The following is a 21,629-nucleotide window of genomic DNA, read 5'->3' on the forward strand; positions in this document are numbered from 1 at the left end:
CTGTGTTAGTGTGTGATGTGCGCCTGTAGAGGTAGTGACCCCATAGTCCCTGTGTTAGTGTGTGTTGTGCCCCTGTAGAGGTAGTGACCCCATAGTCTCTGTTATGGTGTGTGTTGTGCGCCTGTAGAGGTAGTGACCCCATAGTCACTGTTATGGTGTGTGTTGTGCCCCTGTAGAGGTAGTGACCCCATAGTCACTGTGTTAGTGTGTATTGTGCGCCTGTAGAGGTAGTGACCCCATAGTCCCAGTGTGTATTGTGCGCCTGTAGAGGTAGTGACCCCATAGTCCCTGTGTTAGTGTCTGTTGTGCGCCTGTAGAGGTAGTGACCCCATAGTCCCTGTGTTAGTGTCTGTTGTGCGCCTGTAGAGGTAGTGACCCCATAGTCCCTGTGTTAGTGTCTGTTGTGCGCCTGTAGAGGTAATGACCCCATAGTCTCTGTTATTGTGTGTGTTGTGCGCCTGTAGAGGTAGTGACCCCATAGTCCCTGTGTTAGTGTGTGTTGTGCGCCTGTAGAGGTAATGACCTCATAGTCTGTTATTGTTTGTGTTGTGCGCCTGTAGAGGTAGTGACCCCATAGTCCCTGTGTGTATTGTGCGCCTGTAGAGGTAGTGACCCCATAGTCACTGTGTTAGTGTGTGTTGTGCGCCTGTAGAGGTAATGACCTCATAGTCTGTTATTGTTTGTGTTGTGCGCCTGTAGAGGTAGTGACCCCATAGTCCCTGTGTGTATTGTGCGCCTGTAGAGGTAGTGACCCCATAGTCACTGTGTTAGTGTGTGTTGTGCGCCTGTAGAGGTAATGACCCCATAGTCTCTGTTATTGTGTGTGTTGTGCCCCTGTAGAGGTAGTGACCCCATAGTCCCTGTGTTACTGTATTGTGCGCCTGTAGAGGTAGTGACCCCATAGTCCCTGTGTTAGTGTGTGTTGTGCCCCTGTAGAGGTAATGACCCCATAGTCACTGTGTTAGTGTGTGTTGTGCACCTGTAGAGGTAGTGACCCCATAGTCTCTGTGTTAGTGTGTGTTGTGCGCCTGTAGAGGTAATGACCCCATAGTCCCTGTGTTAGTGTGTTGTGCGCCTGTAGAGGTAGTGACCCCATAGTCCCTGTGTTACTGTATTGTGCGCCTGTAGAGGTAGTGACCCCATAGTCTCTGTTATGGTGTGTGTTGTGCGCCTGTAGAGGTAGTGACCCCATAGTCTCTGTTATGGTGTGTGTTGTGCGCCTGTAGAGGTAGTGACCCCCATAGTCCCTGTGTTAGTGTGTTGTGCGTCTGTAGAGGTAGTGACCCCATAGTCCATGTGTTAGTGTGTTGTGCGCCTGTAGAGGTAGTGACCCCATAGTCCCTGTGTTAGTGTGTTGTGCGCCTGTAGAGGTAGTGACCCCATAGTCCCTGTGTTAGTGTGTTGCGCGCCTGTAGAGGTAGTGACCCCATAGTCCCTGTGTTAGTGTGTGATGTGCGCCTGTAGAGGTAGTGACCCCATAGTCCCTGTGTTAGTGTGTGATGTGCGCCTGTAGAGGTAGTGACCCCATAGTCCCTGTGTTAGTGTGTTGTGCGCCTGTAGAGGTAGTGACCCCATAGTCCCTGTGTTAGTGTATTGTGCGTCTGTAGAGGTAGTGACCCCATAGTCCCTGTGTTAGTGTGTTGTGCGCCTGTAGAGGTAGTGACCCCATAGTCCCTGTGTTAGTGTGTTGTGAGCCTGTAGAGGTAGTGACCCCATAGTCCCTGTGTTAGTGTATTGTGCGTCTGTAGAGGTAGTGACCCCATAGTCTCTGTTATGGTGTGTGTTGTGCGCCTGTAGAGGTAGTGACCCCATAGTCCCTGTGTTAGTGTGTTGTGCGCCTGTAGAGGTAGTGACCCCATAGTCCCTGTGTTAGTGTGTTGTGCGCCTGTAGAGGTAGTGACCCCATAGTCCCTGTGTTAGTGTGTTGTGCGCCTGTAGAGGTAGTGACCCCATGGTCCCTGTGTTAGTGTGTTGTGCGCCTGTAGAGGTAGTGACCCCATAGTCCCTGTGTTAGTGTATTGTGCGTCTGTAGAGGTAGTGACCCCATAGTCCCTGTGTTAGTGTGTGTTGTGAGCCTGTAGAGTTAGTGCCATCAGATCCTGGTCTGTTACTTCTTCTGATGATGAACGGGAAGGTTCTGAGCTCGTGTCTGGCCGTTCCCTGCTGGGTGACACCTCCCCTCCCCCATATCCCGCAGGCTCGGAGCTTTATCCAGACGTCCAGCACTAACCAGATTATGTGATTGAGAAGCTTCATCCTGTTTCCTAATCCCCAGGCGCCATAATCTACAAGTCGCAGCCTCCAAATCCCATTACTCTTCCCTGACAGACAGCGTCTGGCAGCTACGTGGTGATCCGGCATGTGCGGCCCGGGTGCCCCTCCCCCGGCCGCAGCGTACGGCCCATCTCACATCCTTTCGGGGAGTTTGAGTTTTTCCCCTTATATGCAGGAATTATTTATGGGTTTTCTTCGGCACAGAAGTTGCCAATACATTTATCTTTTTGGTGTGTTATGCAGATCTGGTGGGCGGGCTCAGTGTGAGGGGCGTGGCCTGACACCTGGAAATCAGTGTAAATTATACTAGATTGTGATTCTTTAGATTGATCTAGAGCCTGTGGGAATTTGTGAGAAATGTAACAACCCGAGAGCAAAGAGAAGAAGACGATTAGTGTTGAGCAAACTGTTTGGGTTCTGGAACATTCTCCAAACCCGAACGCTCAGCTGTTGTTCTTCACCATCTGCCATAGAGGCCGATGACCTCTGATAGATGGCCGACCCGGCCGACAGTCCCCTCCCTCTATGTAGATAGACCCTATAGATTTGATGCCATAGACCCCATTACAGCTACAGATGACATGAGGACAGGCACCAGGGGGTGACAGATAGTGACCCCACTATTATACAGCCACCATTAGGCCCAATGTCCATGTACTGCGCCCCGTCAGGGAATGGCCACCACGAGACCATGTGGGAATCTGCTGCCAAGGAGAAGCAGCAGATCTGTGTACAGACCCTTCTACCTGGTTTAAGAATGTGAGAAAAATCTGATCTTGGCCTAGGTATCAATGACCAAAATGACCCCCCTGTGTGTGCCCCTATGACAACGCAGGGGAATTCTGGAAGCTCAGAACATTAGAGCTCCTGACAGCCTATTAGAATCTGCTTCTCCTGCTCCCATTGATACCCTCATTCATCTGTCCAGAGTACAATTAGTGTTGTCATGGGGACACAGGCAGAGAAGCTACTTGCAAAGACAACTTGTGTCCACACTCATCTTTTCACATTCTTAAACCCTAAATGGTCGTTTATATAAAAATCTTCTTCTCTGATCCCCTCCCTCTCTTAGTCTACTTTTGTGCATGGTATACATGTATACAGAATCTTTAAGAAATGGTGTCTGTGTATTGTGGTGAAATAGAACAGGAAGGATAGAAAGGCACAAGAAGGACAAGATGGAAGTCATGCGTGAAAGTCATGGATGATGATGTAGATGGGAGTCATGGGTGATAATGGTGTAGATAGAAGTCATGGGTGATAATGGTGTAGATAGAAGTCATGGGTGATGGGGGTGTAGATGGAAGTCATGGGTGATGGGGGTGTAGATGGAAGTCATGGGTGATGGGGGTGTAGATGGAAGTCATGGGTGATGGGGGTGTAGATGGGAGTCATGGGTGATAATGGTGTAGATAGAAGTCATGGGTGATAATGGTGTAGATAGAAGTCATGGGTGATAATGGTGTAGATAGAAGTCATGGGTGATAATGGTGTAGATAGAAGTCATGGGTGATAATGGTGTAGATAGAAGTCATGGGTGATAATGGTGTAGATAGAAGTCATGGGTGATGGGGGTGTAGATGGAAGTCATGGGTGATGGGGGTGTAGATGGAAGTCATGGGTGATGGGGGTGTAGATAGAAGTCATAGGTGATGGGGGTGTAGATAGAAGTCATGGGTGATGGGGGTGTAGATGGGGGTGTAGATAGAAGTCATGGGTGATGGGGGTGTAGATTGGAGTCATGGGTGATGGTGGTGTAGATAGAAGTCATGGGTGATGGGGGTGTATATAGAAGTCATGGGTGATGGGGGTGTAGATAGAAGTCATGGGTGATGGGGGTGTAGATAGAAGTCATGGGTGATGGGGGTGTAGATGGAAGTAATGGGTGATGGTGTAGATAGAAGTCATGGGTGATGGTGGTGTAGATGGAAGTCATGGGTGATAATGGTTTAGATAGAAGTCATGGGTAATGGGGGTGTAGATAGAAGTCATGGAAGATGAGTGTGTAGATCCTGATTGTAGGTCAGTAGCTGTATGATGGTAGCTGTAGGGCAGTAGCTGTGGGGTGGTAGTTGTAGGGCAGTAGCTGTATGATGGTAGCTGTAGGGCAGTAGCTGTTGTATGGTAACTGTAGGGCAGTAGTTTTTGTATGATAGTTGTAGGGCATTAGCTGTTGTATGGTAGCTGCAATGCAGTAGTCGTAGGGTGGTAGCTGTAGGGCAGTAGTCGTAGGGTGGTAGCTGTAGGGCAGTAGTTGTAGGATGGTAGTTGTAGGACGGTAGCTGTAGAGCGGTAGTTGTAGGACTGTAGCTGTAGGGCAGTGGTTGTAGGACGGTAGCTGTAGTGCAGTAGTTGTAGGACTGTAGCTGTAGGGCAATGGTTGTAGGACGGTAGCTGTAGTGCAGTAGTTGGACGGTAGCTGTAGGGCAGTAGTTGTATGGTAGTTGTAGGGCAGTAGCTGTTGTATGGTAGCTGTAGGGCAGTAGTTGTAGGACGGTAGCTGTAGGGCAGTAGTTGTTGTATGATAGTTGTACAGCATTAGCTGTTGTATGGTAGCTGCAATGCAGTAGCTGTAGGGCAGTAGTTGTTGTATGATAGTTGTAGGGCAGTAGTTGTTGTATGATAGTTGTAGGGCAGTAGCTGTTGTATGGTAGTTGTAGGACGGTAGCTGTAGAGCGGTAGTTGCAGGACAGTAGCTGTAGGGCAGTAGTTGTATGGTAGTTGTAGGGCAGTAGCTGTTGTATGGTAGCTGTAGGGCGGTAGTTGTAGGACGGTAGCTGTAGGGCAGTAGTTGTTGTATGATAGTTGTAGGGCAGTAGCTGTTGTATGGTAGCTGTAGTGCAGTAGTTGTAGGACGGTAGCCAGTTTCGGACTGGGGTATCTGGGGCCCACCAATGAAGAACCAGTGAGAAACATGTCAGAAAGTGTTTATGTAGGTTCTAAAGCTGGAGGCCCACCGGAGGATCCTCTGGTCCTCTGGTGGGCCAGTCCAACACGGAGGGTAGTTGTAGCATGGTTGTTGTATGATGGATGTAGGGGCTGTAGTTGTTGTATGATGGTTGTAGGGCTGTAGTTGTATGTGACTGGTATTTGAGCAGGATCTCAGGGTGGGTGTAGCTGGGGTGGTGAGGTGTTGCTGTTGTGTTTGGCAGCACAGTCTGCACAGGTTTGCAGTGTCCTTAGAGTGATTGTTCGGGAGGTGTAAGGTTCAGCAGCTGGTGTAGTGAAGAGGATTCGGTGGTCCATGGTCGGTGGATATTTCTCGTAAGGATGTTCGGAGTACATGCCACAGTTATTGGTGTGATGTGCGGATGGCTGATATAATTTGTGCTCTGTTTTTGCCTCTGTCCATATACTTGTTTTTGTCCTTTGGCACCACACGGCTCCTGTAGCAGTAGGTTATATATCCAGACGGACAATGCTTCAGCAGTTACATGGAGTCAGTACATACTCAAATGATGAATACCACTATTCTCCAAACTCGTGGGCAGAGAAAGGTAAGACCCATGTGTAGTGTGTCCACTGTGCTAGTTCTGTCTGTCCACTGTGTAGTAGTATAGTACATGTATTGTATGTATCACACATAGGAGGAGTGCACTAATGCCTAATACATGGTGCTATGCGCCAAATACTACATCACTGCCATACAAATACACAGGTGCCTGCCACCATATACTACATCATTGTGATACAAATACACAGGTGCCTGCCACCATATACTACATCACTGCCATACAAATACACAGGTCTCTACCACCATATACTACATGATTGCCAAACAATTACACAGGTTCCTGCCACCATATACTATATCACTGCCATACTAGTACAAAGCTCCGTGCCACCATATACTACATCAGTGCGATACAAATACATAGATCTCTGCCACCATATATTATATCACTGGCATACAAATACACAGGTCCCTGCCATTTGTTGAAAGGTGTTATATACAGCATATTGGGGGGCTAATTGTCCCTAGTCCTGTGTAAGACCCCATCCGATCAGTCTCTACAGTTATCATGAAGGTTAGGGTATTGTTGCCTACAGTGATGAGTTTGGTTAAGTGACGGCTGGGGGCTTGGTGTAGGGTGATGGGTTTGGGTTAGTGACAGCTAGGGGCTTGGTGTAGGGTGATGGGTTTGGGTTAGTGACAGCTGGAAGAATGGTGTAGGGTGATGGGTTTGGGTTAGTGACGGCTGGGGGCTTGGTGTAGGGTGATGGGTTTCGGTTAGTGATGGCTGGGGGCTTGGTGTAGGGTGATGGGTCTGGATTAGTGACGGACGGAGTTTGGTGTAGGGTGATGGGTCTGGATTAGTGATGGACGGAGTTTGGTGTAGGGTGATGGGTCTGGATCAGTGACGGATGGAGTTTGGTGTAGGGTATGTGACGGGTTTTGGTTAATGACGGCTGGGGCTTGGTGTATGGTGATGGGTTTGGGTTAGTGATGGCTGGGGGCTTCGTCTAGGGTGATGGGTCTGGATTAGTGACGGACGGAGTTTGGTGTAGGGTATGTTAATGGTTTGGGTTAGTGACAGCTGGGGGTTTGGTGTAGGGTACTTGCCCCCAGGGTGATGGGTTTGGATTAGGGATGGCTGGGGGCTTGGTGTAGGGTGATGGGTCTTGATTAGGGCCCTATTACACGGGACGATTATTGTGTGAAAAATCATTAAAGGGGTTGGCCACTTTATAGTAAAATTGCTCAGTGTACAGTATTAGTCAGTGTGCTCACTGTATATACAGACAGCAGCTCCCTGTGTACCTCATAGAGCTAATATCAGACTCCCCTCCTCCAGGCCGGGCTGCCCTGCTCTGTGGTGTTTTGGTCCATAAGATTGCTGACATGGAGGAGCATGTGACCAGGCCCCCCCCCCCCCCCAGTGTCCACCACTGAGCCTGTATGTGTCTATGGAGGACACAGTGGACAGGGCCTGGTCACATACTCCTCCATGTCAGCCATTTTATGGACTGAAACAAAACAGAGCAGGGCAGCCCAGTCTGCAGGAGAGGAGTCTGATATTAGCTCTATGAGGTACACAGGGAGCTGCTGTCAGTATATACAGTGAGCACACTTACTAATACTTTGTACTGACCTATTTTATTATAAAGTGGCCAACCCCTTTAAATTGTTCGAATTTAAACGATAATCGTTCTGTGTAATTGCAGGCAACGATCGAAAAATCGTTCGCATGTTGTTAATCGTTTATTTAGATCTGAACCTAAAATTATTGTTAATCGTTCGCTAATCGTTCGCTGTAATTCCACGTTCGTTCAAGTTCCCCGTTTTTTCACTAATCGTTCAATGTAATAAGCACATTGTTCATTGTTTTTCTGGGATCAGAAGGAATAAATGATCATAGTAATGATCACAATAACGATCATAGTAACAATCGTAACTAACGCGATCGTTTATCGTTAAAAATCGCTCAGTGTAATAGGACCCTTAGTGACGGCCGGAGTTTGGTGTAGGGTATGTGACGGGTTCGGGTTAGTGACGGCTGGGGCTTGGTGTAGGGTATGTTAATGGTTTGGGTTAGTGACAGCTGGGGGTTTGGTGTAGGTTATGTGATTGATTTGGTTTAGTGACGGATGGGGGATTGGTGTAGGGTGATGGGTTTGGTTTGGTTTAGTGACAGCTGGGGCTTGGTGTAGGTTGATAGGTTTAGTTAGTGACGGCTGGGGGCTTGGTGATGGGTTTGGGTTAGTGACGGCTGGGGGCTTGGTGTAGGGTGATGGGTTTGGGTTAGTGACGGCTGGGGGCTTGGTGATGGGTTTGGGTTAGTGACAGCTGGGGGCTTGGTGTAGGGTGATGGGTTTAATTAGTGACGGCTGGGGGCTTGGTGTAGGGTGATGGGTTTAGTTAGTGACGGCTGGGGGCTTGGTGTAGGGTGATGGGTTTGGGTTAGTGATGGCTGGGGGCTTGGTGTAGGGTGATGGGTTTGGGTTAGTGATGGCTGGGGGCTTGGTGTAGGGTGATGGGTTTGGGTTAGTGATGGCTGGGGGCTTGGTCTAAAGTGATGGATTTGGTTTAGTGACGGGTGGGGGTTTGGTGTAGAATGATGGGTTTGGTTTAGTGACGGCTGAGGGCTTGGTGTAGGGTGATGGGTTTAGTTAGTGACGGCTGAGGGCTTGGTGTAGGGTGATGGGTTTAGTTAGTGACGGCTGGGGGCTTGCTGTAGGGTGATGGGTTTCGGTTAGTGACGGCTGGGGGTTGGTGATGGTTTTGGTTAGTGAAGGCTGGAGGCTTGGTGTACGGTGAAGGGTTTGGGTTAGTGATGGCTGGGGGCTTGGTGTAGGGTGATGGATTTGGGTTAGTGACAGCTGGGGGCTTGGTGTAGGGTGATGGGTTTGGGTTAGTGCCAGCTGGGGGTTTGGTGTAGGTGTGATAGGTTTGAGTAAGTGACGGGTGGGGGTTTGGTGTAGAATGATGGGTTTGGTTTAGTGACGGCTGGGGGCTTGGTGTAGGGTGATGGGTTTGGGTTAGTGACGGCTGGGGGCTTGGTGTAGGGTGATGGGTTTGGGTTAGTGACGGCTGGGAGCTTGTTGTAGGGTGATGGGTTTGGGTTAGTAAACGCTGGGGGCTTGTTGTAGGGTGATGGGTTTGGGTTAGTGACGGCTGGGGGCTTGGTGTAGGGTATGTGATGGGTTTGGTTTAGTGATGGCTGGGGGTTTGGTGTAGGGTATATTAATGGTTTGGCTTAGTGACAGCTGGGGGTTTGGTGTAGGGTGATGGGTTTGGTTTGGTAACGGCAGGGGCTTGGTGTAGAGTATTTGATGGATTTGGTTTAGTGACGGCTAGAGGATTGGTGTAGGGTATGTGACTGGTTTGGTTTAGTGACGGCTAGGGGCTTGGTGTAGGGTATGTGACGGTTTTGGGTTAGTGATGGCTGGGGTTTGGTGTAGGGTATGTTAATGGTTTGGTTTAGTGACAGCTGGGGGTTTGGTGTAAGGTTGTGTCTCCAGGTCACTCCACTAATGTCCGCCATCTACCTCCCCCTATAGAGAGTCGAGAAAGTTCGTTCAGCCGCTCCCGCAGCTCCAGTGTATCCAGCATCGATAAAGAGGCCAAGGAGGCCATCACCGCTCTGTACTTCATGGAGACCTTCGCCCGCAAGAATGACCTGGCTCCTTCTCCATGCCTATGGGTGGGCACCAGCCTGGGCTTGGTGCTGATCATATCCCTGAACGTGCCCCTGACCGAGGAGCAGCGGCAGAGCGAGCCTGTGCAGGTGTCACCCAGTGGTAAGTTGGCCATGTGGGTAATGGTAGTGCTCTCTGCCCTTACCAAGCTTCTGAGAGGCCCTCATGGTGCACAACTAGGTCTTATACTGGGAGGTTATCAGCAAAGCACACACTGATTTCCTTTCTTTTCATTGTCTGGCCAATCACAGAAAAGTACAGCACCTGGTAGAGTATAGAGGAGTACAGTACAGGCTCCATCATGAGTGCAGCTTACAGCTCTGTATCCTGAGGAGCCTCATAGATTATGGAGATACATGGGAGAGTATAGAGGAGTACAGTACAGGCTCCATCATGAGTGCAGCTTACTGCTCTGTGTCCCGAGGAGCCTCATAGATGAAGCATCAAGTGACCTGTGAACTACTTAGCTAAATGTGCCAGGAGAACCAATCCGTAGAGTCTATTTTAATCACATGTATATGACTGCGCTCAGCAGTGACACCTGTGATAGTTACAGGTACTGACTATGGTGAATGTGCGAGGGAACTGAAAAGCAGTAAAGCCTCAAGTAATATATATATATATATATATATATATATATAATGAGAATTCAGAATGAATGCAGCACTCGTGTAGCGATGAATGTGGTGCCAGGCGGTATATACCAGTGACCACCCGGTATAAGTGATATAAATCAGAAGAATACCGCAGCACTCATGGGATAGAATTCAACACAACGTGTTTATTTCCCCAAACCGCGACGTTATCGCTCTCCACACTGAGAGCTTTTTCAAGCAGTGGTCACCACTGCTTGAAAAAGCTCTCAGTGTGGAGAGCGAAACGTCGCGGTTTGGGGAAATAAACACGTTGTGTTGAATTCTATCCCATGAGTGCTGCGGTATTCTTCTGATATATATATATATATATATATATATATATATATATATATACATACATATATATATGAAACTACTCTGCCTATGCACAACCCATGTATGAGAGAGTATGGTCCCCCAGATCACCTGTAGTGCGGCCATCTTGTTAGCCCAGAACTCCAGTCTTTTGCAAGCACTGCTTCCTGTATCCTCGCTTGCAAAAGACTGGAGTTCTGGGCTAACAAGATGGCCGCACTACAGGTGATCTGGGGGACCATACTCTCTCATACATGGGTTGTGTATACGGAGTAGTTTCATAGTTGTCATTTTCTTTATTAGATTAGTATTATCTGGGATGTGCTGTGTTTTATGACTTTCATTTTCCAGCATGGGGTACCATAAAGCAGTGATAGAGCTGGAGCTGCTGGGCTGGACTGTCTTGGTCTCCATCCCCCACCCCCCCCCCCACCTACGTTGTCTATGTTTTTTTACATAGTCCTGCCCACAGTTTGGTGCAATGTATCAGTGTAGGCAGAAGCTGCTTATAGCAGATACACTGTAACAAACCCTCCAGCTGTGTGCAGCTTCAGGATCCGCTGTGCCCCCTCCCTGTTATACTGCTGGTACCATAGAGATGTGTATAGGTCTCCTGTCCCCTCTGCCTGCAGGTACGGTGCTCACCATGAAGGGGGCAGTACTCACCTTCTCCTGCCTGGACTGTATGGGCTCTTTAATTCACCCGTCATATGAAGTCTGGAGGGACCTGAACAGTGGAGAAGACACCGAAAAGACGAGGAAACGCAAGCTGGTGGCCTTCTCTCCGTCCTCCTCACAGGACATCGGTGATCACCAGTACGCCGTCGTCTGTTCAGAGAAACAAGCCAAAGTTTTCTCCCTGCCCTCACAGACCTGTCTGTACGTACACAACATCACCGAAACCTCCTTCCTGCTGCGGGCCGACGTGGTCACCATGTGCAACAACGTCCTGCTGGCCTGCTTCTGTGCCAACGGCCACATCATGACCATCAGGTAAGAGGTCACCAGAGAAGTGGCCATCAGGTGCGTCTGGGGCTGCTTGGAAGAGGTCAGATCTGACCCCTGCACCCCCTCACAGGATGGTCAGCTGTAACCACTCTGCACTTGTTACTCTACGACTGTGGTGACACATGTCAGAGAACAGAGCCGACAGTATTGTACTTGGTAGAGTGGCCATGTTGGTTTACACTAGGAATAAGAGCTGCAGTAATCCAACATGGCCTCTACACAGTGTACTCAATGGGCTGATCATCCGGAGTGCTGATCATCACACTCCACCAATCTAAGACAGTCTGTCCTGGGGATAAAACTTGTCTTTAAACCCCCTTTAAGAGCCTGTGGTAGAACCAGTAACATGAGATGATTTGGTCGTTGCAGCCTCCCGAGCCTCCGCCCTCTACTCGATATCAACTACTTGCCGCTCACAGACATGAGAATAGCGCGGACCTTCTGCTTCACCCACCACGGCCAGGCTTTGTACTTGTGTTCTCCGAGTGAGATTCAGAGAATCACGTACAGTCAGGAGATGTGTGAAAACCTGCAGGTGAGAACAGGGGCCCAGGTAGCGGTCAGTGCGTCTGCCCATAGCCCACCCACAGATGTGATCTCCCCGCACTAAGGTAATGTAAGCACCTCCACTTATACTGGTGTCAGGGTCACACCGGCCCCAGGACTGTTGTTGCCTTTGCTGTACCTCCTGGGGATCTGCTGTGATTATGAGAGTGGGCACTGTCTGGGAAAGCACTAGAGCACAGTATATAGGATAGTCCGCGCTCTCACCCCTTGTCTGCTTTTTTGCACAGGACATGCTCGGAGACCTCTTCGCTCTGGTTGAGACTCCTGAGGCCCAGAACAAAGGCTTTCTGAAGGGACTGTTTGGTGGAAGCGGACAGACACTGGACAGAGAAGAGCTGTGTATGTATCACTGAGATCAGATGCACTGTTATCGTGGTGCCAGTCATGGGCCAAAGTGTAGTCATAATGCCAGCCAACAGGCAACTATAGTCAGGGTGCTAGCAAATGAGGCAAAGTGCAGTCATGGAGCCAGCCATGTGTAATCATGGTGTCCGTCAACTATATTCATGTAGCCAGTAAAGGGGGTCAAGTGGAGTTATGATGCCAGCCAAAGGGCACAAGTTTAGTTATGGTGCTAGCCAGGGGATGGAAGTGGACAGTCTCTGGTCGGAGAAGAGCTGTGTATGTATCACCAAGATCAGCTGCACAGTAATTATGGTGCCAGCCAAGGGGCCAAGTGTAGTCTGTACAATTGTCTGGATTGTATAGAAATACATCTTCCACAATACTGTGCAGCTGACTGGCATCTATATCCGCACAGTACTGATAGATTGTGTGATGGGCAGCAGAATTGTGAGTGCAGCTCTGGAGGTGACTGTATGATGACATACAACTGCATTTACAGTTATTGTTGAGTATAGTGCATTGTGGGAACTATAGGGGCAGCAGTGATAAGTTCTTGCTTTTTGAGGTAGACAAGTAGCTTTCTGTTTCCTAGTTCAAGCAGAAGTCTTGAGTGCAGCTCTGGTTGTATCTGAGTGTATGCGGTCGGTGTATACTGACTGCTTGTTTCTGTCTGTCCTAGTTGGACAAGCTTCTGCAGGAATAGGCTCTCGCTATCTCGCAGAGCACATCCCCGGGCAGAGGAGTGTGGAGGGGGTGAAAGGAGCCGCAACCGGTGTGGCGGCAGATCTGAGCAGAGCCCGCCAGGCCCTGGATGAAAGAGGACAACGGCTGGGCGAGCTGGAAGATAAGACTGAGCGCATGATGTCAAGTGCTGAAGCTTTCTCCAAACATGCACATGAGGTAAGGACAGGCGTGATGTCCGACTGAGCTCCACCTCCTGTCTCACCATGCTTTACAGAATGGACCGCGCTCCTCTAGGGCACAGATGTTAGAGGCTTTGGCTGCAGCCCTGTCCCTTCTTCATGCTTTACACCGCGTCTCGTCTTGTTCAAGGTGGCTGCTGGTGCTGCTCAGCAGATACTCGCTACATCTGACAGCAAAAAACTATAAGCAGCCAAAATGGTTGCCTCTTCCAAATTAAAAGTGCCACCCCTGTCCTCAAATGGGGTCTGGTATTGCAGCTCTGCTACATCACAGATAGGGAGCATTTGCTTTGTTCATGTCCCCTTGTATCCTCGAGTTCTGACCCGGACTCTGTTCTGTCTTTCTGCAGTTAATGCTGAAATACAGGGATAAGAAGTGGTACCAATTCTAGAGCCGCAGCCAATCAGGAACAGCACCGTTACCCTTCACTCGATGGCTAAACTCCAGCATTCTCCAGCAACACAGTGTGGCGGGGGGACTCCTGAATGGACACACGGGACTGCACCGCTACCTTACTGACAGCGCCCCCTGCAGCGTGGTAGAGCAGGGGGATCTCTACCAGGACTTCTCTTGGTAGATTCTCAAGAGGGCATGACTCTTTTCCTTTCTAAAGTGTTTTCTGAAAACAAAAATCTGTGTCCTGTAAAATCTCGGCTGCAACTCCCCGTACTCCTGGTGACAACAGCGCAGAACACGTACAATCAGACATTGCATGACAAGAAGAGACGCATGCCGCGGACCGGCGTTATATCTTAGGGCAGCCGCAGGGAAGAGGATTCCCGGCTGGTGGAGGCGGAATCTGTTCATGTGCGCGCCTCCTTCTTGCTGTTTATATTTTAGAGCTTCGTCTTCGCTGCACTTAGAATCGCTATGTTCCCCGGATGACAAGAGCGACGATCAGCGGTGATCAGTGCACAGAACTGTACAGATGTATAAAGAGAGATTATCTTATGTGACGCTGGGCTGCACCATCCTGTACCCAACCAACTCCTATGTAAATGAGTAGGGGCCCCCAGGGGCCAGTGTTTGGTGTGGAGTGGCTGCAGCGGACAGGCGGTAGGTGTCAGTCCCCTCACCCTACACCCTAGTTCCTTCAGTAGAGTAGTTCTACAACCAGAAAGCAAATTGTTACGTGTTTGAAATAAAGTGTAATTTGACATCCCAGATCTAGTGTGCGTGTGCATCGTTTATTTTATACAGCACCCGAGAACGATGCCCAGACCCGGGGCGTCATTTATTCTATACAGCTCCCGATAACTATGGCCAGACCCGGGGCGTCATTTATCCTATACAGCTCCTGATAACGATGGCCAGACCCGGGGCCATCTATATCATAAAAATCAAAGTCTGTCTGTCTGTCTGTCCTTCTGTCTGTCTGTCCTTCTGTCTGTCTGTCTGTCCTCTATAGACTTCCAAACGCCTGAACCGTTTGACCCCAAATTTGGCCCACAGGTACATTGGGTGCCCGGGAAGGTTATTGCGAAGGTCCCGACCCCGCCAGATGTACAGGAGGGGAGGGGGAGGGGAAAGAGAGGCGCCCCATAGAGATGAATGGGAAAATCTCCTCACTGCAAACACAGGTGATATAATTAGCTGCAGCAGACACGGCAGTTGGAGCCTTAGCAACCAATAGGATTACTGCTTTCATTTTCACAGGGAGCAATGGTTGCTAGGGAAGCTGCCTCACAACATCCACAGTAATAACTGGTAGACCCCCTACTCCATCTATACAGTACATGTATATACAGGGCCCCCTACTCCAACTATACAGTACATGTATACAGGACCCCCTACTCCATCTATACAGTACATGTATATACAGGACCCCCTACTCCATCTATACAGTACATGTATATACAGGACCCCCTACTCCATCTATACAGTACATGTATATATACAGGACCCCCTACTCCATCTATACAGTACATGTATATACAGGACCCCCTAATCCATCCATACAGTACATGTATACAAGGACCCCCTACTCCATCTATACAGTACATGTATATACAGGACCCCCTAATCCATCCATACAGTACATGTATACAAGGACCCCCTACTCCATCTATACAGTACATGTATATACAGGGCACTACAAGTGTACCAAACTGTAACTGGGTAACATTGCCACACCAGACCTGACCAATACCGCCATACTGTGAATGGATAACACTGTCATACCAGATCTGACCAATACCGCCATACTGTGACTGGATAACACCATCATATCAGACCTGACCAATACTGCCATACCGTGACTGGATAACACCGCTATACCAGACCTGACCAATACCCCCATACCGTGACTGGATAACACCGCCACACCAGACCTGACCAATACCGCCATACTGTGACTGGATAACACCGCCATACCAGACATGACCAATACCGACACACTGTGACTGAACAACACTGCCATACGGGTAAATACAACCCTGCAGGTATACAGGACACTACAGGTATTCAGGACCCCAAAACTATACACTACAGGTGCACGGGACCTCCACAAAACTATATACTACAGGTATACAGGACCTCCACCAACTATATACTTCAGGTATACAGGACCTCCACCGACTATATACTACAGGTATACAGGACCCCAAACTATACACTACAGGTATACAGGACCCCCGAACTATACAGTACAGGTATACAGGACCTTCACCAACTGTACACTGCAGGTATACAGCCCCCCCCAAATATACACTATAGGTATACAGCCCCCCCAACTATGCACTACAGATATGCGAGACCCCTAAAAACTATACATTGTGAGTATACAAAACCCCTCCAACTATGCACTACAGGTATACACTAATTCCACTGATTAACTCAGATGAAACAATACCTTTAGCTTGGCCTCCTGGGCACCTTAGAACAAATCTAATTAACACACTGACACTTTATACCCGGGCAGTGCCGGGTACATTTTCTAGTTTATCCTATACAGCTCCCGATAACGATGCCCAGACCCGATGCATCATTTATCCTATACAGCTCCCGAGAACGATGCCCAGACCCGGGGCGTCATTTATCCTATACAGCACCCGAGAACATTCCCCAGACCCCGTGCGTCATTTATCCCTATACAGCTCCCGAGAACGCTGCCCAGACCCGGGGCGTCATTTATTCTATACAGCTCCCGATAACGATGGCCAGACTCGGGGCGTCATTTATCCTATACAGCTCCCGATAACTATGCCCAGACCCGGGGCGTCATTTATCCTATACAGCTTCCGAGAACAATCTCCAGACCCGATGCGTCATTTATCCTATACAGCTCCCGATAACTATGCCCAGAGCTGGCACGTCATTTATCCTATACAGCTCGCAATAACTATGCCCAGAGCTGGCACGTCATTTATCCTATACAGCTCGCAATAACTATGCCCAGAGCTGGCACGTCATTTATCCTATACAGCACCCGATAACTATGCCCAGACCCGATGCGTCATTTATCCTATACAGCTCCCGAGAACGATGCCCAAACCCAGGGCATCATTTATCCTATACAGCTCCCGATAACGATGGCCAGACCCGGGGCGTCATTTATCCTATACAGCTCCCGATAACGATGGCCAGACCCGGGGGGTCATTTATCCTATACAGCTCCCGAAAACGATGCCCAGACCCGGGGGGTCATTTATCCTATACAGCTTCCGAGAACTATGCCCAGAGCCGGCACGTCATTTATCCTATACAGCTCCTAAGCACGATGCCCAGACACGGCATGTCATTTATCCTATACAGCTCCCGATAACTATGCCCAGAGCTGGCAAGTCATTTATCCTATACAGCTCCCGATAACTATGCCCAGGCCCGATGCGTCATTTATCCTATACAGCTTTCGATAACGATGGCCAGACCCGATGCGTCATTTATCCTATACAGCTCCCGATAACAATGGCCAGACCCGATGCGTCATTTATCCTATACAGCTCCCGAAAACGATGCCCAGACCCGATGCGTCATTTATCCTATACAGCTCCCGAAAACGATGCCCAGACCCGATGCGTCATTTATCCTATACAGCTCCTGAGCATGATGCCCAGACACGGCATGTCTTTTATCCTATACAGCTCCCGATAACGATGGCCAGACCCGATGCGTCATTTATCCTATACAGCTCCCGATAACGATGGCCAGACCCGGGGCGTCATTTATCCTATACAGCTCCCGATAACGATGGCCAGACCCGATGCGTCATTTATCCTATACAGCTCCCGATAACGATGGCCAGACCCGGGGCGTCATTTATCCTATACAGCTCCCGATAACGATGGCCAGACCCGGGGCGTCATTTATCCTATACAGCTCCCGATAACGATGGCCAGACCCGGGGGGTCATTTATCCTATACAGCTCCCGATAACGATGGCCAGACCCGGGGGGTCATTTATCCTATACAGCTCCCGATAACGATGGCCAGACCCGGGGGGTCATTTATCCTATACAGCTCCCGAAAACGATGCCCAGACCCGGGGCGTCATTTATCCTATACAGCTCCCGATAACTATGCCCAGAGCTGGCAAGTCATTTATCCTATACAGCTCCCGATAACTATGCCCAGGCCCGATGCGTCATTTATCCTATACAGCTTTCGATAACGATGGCCAGACCCGATGCGTCATTTATCCTATACAGCTCCCGATAACGATGGCCAGACCCGATGCGTCATTTATCCTATACAGCTCCCGATAACAATGGCCAGACCCGGTGCGTCATTTATCCTATACAGCTCCCGATAACAATGGCCAGACCCGATGCGTCATTTATCCTATACAGCTTTCGATAACGATGGCCAGACCCGGTGCGTCATTTATCCTATACAGCTCCCGATAACAATGGCCAGACCCGATGCGTCATTTATCCTATACAGCTCCCGATAACGATGGCCAGACCCGATGCGTCATTTATCCTATACAGCTCCCGATAACGATGGCCAGACCCGGGGCGTCATTTATCCTATACAGCTCCCGATAACGATGGCCAGACCCGGTGCGTCATTTATCCTATACAGCTCCCGATAACGATGGCCAGACCCGGGGCGTCATTTATCCTATACAGCTCCCGATAACGATGGCCAGACCCGGGGGGTCATTTATCCTATACAGCTCCCGATAACAATGGCCAGACCCGATGCGTCATTTATCCTATACAGCTCCCGATAACGATGGCCAGACCCGGGGCGTCATTTATCCTATACAGCTCCCGATAACGATGGCCAGACCCGGGGCGTCATTTATCCTATACAGCTCCCGATAACGATGGCCAGACCCGGGGCGTCATTTATCCTATACAGCTCCCGATAACGATGGCCAGACCCGGGGGGTCATTTATCCTATACAGCTCCCGATAACAATGGCCAGACCCGATGCGTCATTTATCCTATACAGCTCCTAAGCACGATGCCCAGACACGGCATGTCATTTATCCTATACAGCTCCCGATAACTATGCCCAGAGCTGGCAAGTCATTTATCCTATACAGCTCCCGATAACTATGCCCAGGCCCGATGCGTCATTTATCCTATACAGCTTTCGATAACGATGGCCAGACCCGATGCGTCATTTATCCTATACAGCTCCCGATAACAATGGCCAGACCCGATGCGTCATTTATCCTATACAGCTCCTGATAACGATGCCCAGACCCGGGGCGTCATTTATCCTATACAGCTCCCGATAACTATGCCCAGAGCCGGCACGTCATTTATCCTATACAGCTCCTAAGCACGATGCCCAGACACGGCATGTCTTTTATCCTATACAGCTCCCGATAACGATGGCCAGACCCGATGCGTCATTTATCCTATACAGCTCCCGATAACGATGGCCAGACCCGATGCGTCATTTATCCTATACAGCTCCCGATAACGATGGCCAGACCCGATGCGTCATTTATCCTATACAGCTCCCGATAACGATGGCCAGACCCGATGCGTCATTTATCCTATACAGCTCCCGATAACGATGGCCAGACCCGATGCGTCATTTATCCTATACAGCTCCCGATAACGATGGCCAGACCCGATGCGTCATTTATCCTATACAGCTCCCGATAACGATGGCCAGACCCGGTGCGTCATTTATCCTATACAGCTCCCGATAACGATGGCCAGACCCGGGGCGTCATTTATCCTATACAGCTTCCGAGAACGATGCCCAGACCCGGGGCGTCATTTATCCTATACAGCTCCCGATAACAATGGCCAGACCCGATGCGTCATTTATCCTATACAGCTCCCGATAACGATGGCCAGACCCGGGGGGTCATTTATCCTATACAGCTCCCGATAACGATGGCCAGACCCAATGCGTCATTTATCCTATACAGGTGGAGACAAGCTGCCTTTAGAAATTCAGAGCAGTTGTCCACCTGTTCCTCCCAGGGGCCAGAAGTGTCAGTAGGGAAAAGAAAAGAAGAGCAGCCCCAGGACAGGCATGGAGTACAGCAGAGGAGGGGACAGAATGGCACTGTCCCTGGAGTTTGTCACAATGAGAAATTTAAAATGAAACTGCATCGCTTGATGTTCAACAACCCTGGGCACAGGAGGATGATCATTGCCACAAAAGCCTTTCCCTCAAGTGATCTTGTTAAGTCTGAGAGTCGCTACAGAGCGGCATCTGGTATGAAGTTCTCAATGAACAGATGGACATCAGAACCATACTCCCCCTCACCTTGTTGGGCTGTCCTTCTCAGACCTTAGGTTGCTACAGAAAGAGAACATGCACCTTCATCCCATAATCTGACTTTGTTGCAGACGGTATTGTATTTGTGGCATATAAACCCAAGATAGTTTCTGTGCGTTTGACAGGATCCTCTGCATCAATTGCTCAAGAACAAGCAGCCAGTGGCAGTAAAAGAAACTAAAACCCTCAACCTCGCCGTGGCATTCCCACATTGTTTCAAAAAATCTCTCTTCTGTGTGCGGTGGCCGCCGCCTCCGCCCCCTCCTGTGCGGCAGCTGCCTCCAGATCCGCTCTCTTCTGTGCCCTGTCCGCTCTCTTTTGGGTGGCGTGCGCCTCCATTTTGCTTTCTATTGCATGTAAGAGGCCTGAACCTTGATAGTTTCTGCACTTGCCTTTATAAGCTGCTCACTGACCGAGGAATATTGTGAAGTTTGTGCAGCACAGAGGATGTCAGGAGAGAAGGGTGCTGATCTTTTAGGAGAGGTCCCAGCAGCACAGAGGGTGTCAGGAGAGGAGGGGGCTGATCTTATAGGGGAGGACACAGCAGCACAGAGGATGTCAGGAGAAGAGGGTGCTGATCTTATAGGGGAGGTCACAGGGTCCCAGCAGCACAGAGGATGTCAGGAGAGGAGGGGGCTGATATTATAGGGGAGGACACAGCAGCACAGAGGATGTCAGAAGAGGAGGGGGCTGATCTTATAGGGGAGGTCACACAGCAGCACAGAGAATGTCAGGAGAGGAGGGGGCTGATCTTATAGGGGAGGTCACAGGGTCCCAGCAGCACAGAGGATGTCAGGAGAGGAGGGGGCTGATATTATAGGGGAGGACACAGCAGCACAGAGGATGTCAGAAGAGGAGGGGGCTGATCTTATAGGGGAGGTCACACAGCAGCACAGAGAATGTCAGGAGAGGAGGGGGCTGATCTTATAGGGGAGGTCACAGGGTCCCAGCAGCACAGAGGATGTCAGGAGAGGAGGGGGCTGATATTATAGGGGAGGACACAGCAGCACAGAGAATGTCAGAAGAGGAGGGGGCTGATCTTATAGGGGAGGTCACACAGCAGCACAGAGAATGTCAGGAGAGGAGGGGGCTGATCTTATAGGGGAGGTCACAGCAGCACAGAGGATGTCAGGAGAAGAGGGGGCTGATCTTATAGGGGAGGTCACAGGGTCCCAGCAGCACAGAGGATGTCAGGAGAGGAGGGGGCTGACAAAGGGCACTGGAAGAATGAGATTAATGACATCATCACCGTACTATTATATAGTAATATTATTATTAGTACATTAAGGAAATTCTGAAGGACACAAGGTAAAAAGAGCCAAATGTCAGGATCAGCCCCAACCCATATTTCATAACCGTCCTCTGGCTCCGCCCACATGTGCAAAACTGCTATAATTTATGTTATGACTTCTTCAAGTAATACCCAGGATGGGCTCCGGGCTGTCAGCCTTCTTTAAAGGTCAAAGTCCTGCAGGTCACCCCAGCTAGGGCCAAACTTCAATTTCACCTTTAGAGTAACGGAGAGCGGTACAGCAGCTTCCATCTCACGTTTTATAATCTGCGCCACCTGCAGGAAGGAAGAGACGTAATAAGAGAAAGGGGGGGGGGGGGCGCAGAGAAGGAAAAGGGAGGGGAAGGGCAGAGAAGGAAGGGGGGGGGGGGGGAGAAGGCAGGAAGGCAGAGGAGGAAGAGAGGGGGCATAGGAGGAAGTGGAGTGGTGTACGCAG

At 49.7% G+C, this 21,629-nt stretch overlaps 2 protein-coding genes across 5 annotated transcripts in view; one reads left to right on the forward strand and one right to left on the reverse strand.

Moving 5' to 3' along the window:
• STXBP5L (syntaxin binding protein 5L) overlaps positions 1 to 14,372 on the forward strand; it is a 244,647-nt gene extending 230,275 nt beyond the window's left edge. For 2 of the 3 annotated variants that reach the window (XM_069944600.1, XM_069944598.1), the window contains 6 exons: positions 9,277 to 9,516; positions 10,997 to 11,357; positions 11,742 to 11,907; positions 12,167 to 12,278; positions 12,964 to 13,184; positions 13,558 to 14,372. In XM_069944600.1, the coding sequence (XP_069800701.1) occupies positions 9,277 to 9,516; positions 10,997 to 11,357; positions 11,742 to 11,907; positions 12,167 to 12,278; positions 12,964 to 13,184; positions 13,558 to 13,599 (1,142 nt within the window). In that variant the 3' untranslated portion in view covers positions 13,600 to 14,372. Of the gene's footprint in view, positions 1 to 5,666; positions 5,772 to 9,276; positions 9,517 to 10,996; positions 11,358 to 11,741; positions 11,908 to 12,166; positions 12,279 to 12,963; positions 13,185 to 13,557 lie in introns of all 3 variants that reach the window. The other variant, XM_069944597.1, reaches the window with a different exon arrangement.
• A 6,784-nt stretch (positions 14,373 to 21,156) lies between these two features.
• The window catches only part of POLQ (DNA polymerase theta), a 32,428-nt gene continuing 31,955 nt past the window's right edge, over positions 21,157 to 21,629 (reverse strand). For both annotated transcript variants that reach the window (XM_069944691.1, XM_069944692.1), the window contains exon 31: positions 21,157 to 21,469. In XM_069944691.1, coding sequence (XP_069800792.1) covers positions 21,356 to 21,469 — 114 coding nt within the window. In that variant the 3' untranslated portion in view covers positions 21,157 to 21,355. The remainder of the gene's footprint in view (positions 21,470 to 21,629) is intronic.

Source organism: Dendropsophus ebraccatus, chromosome 11 (genome assembly GCF_027789765.1).
Source record: "Dendropsophus ebraccatus isolate aDenEbr1 chromosome 11, aDenEbr1.pat, whole genome shotgun sequence".
Classification (NCBI taxonomy): domain Eukaryota; kingdom Metazoa; phylum Chordata; class Amphibia; order Anura; family Hylidae; genus Dendropsophus; species Dendropsophus ebraccatus.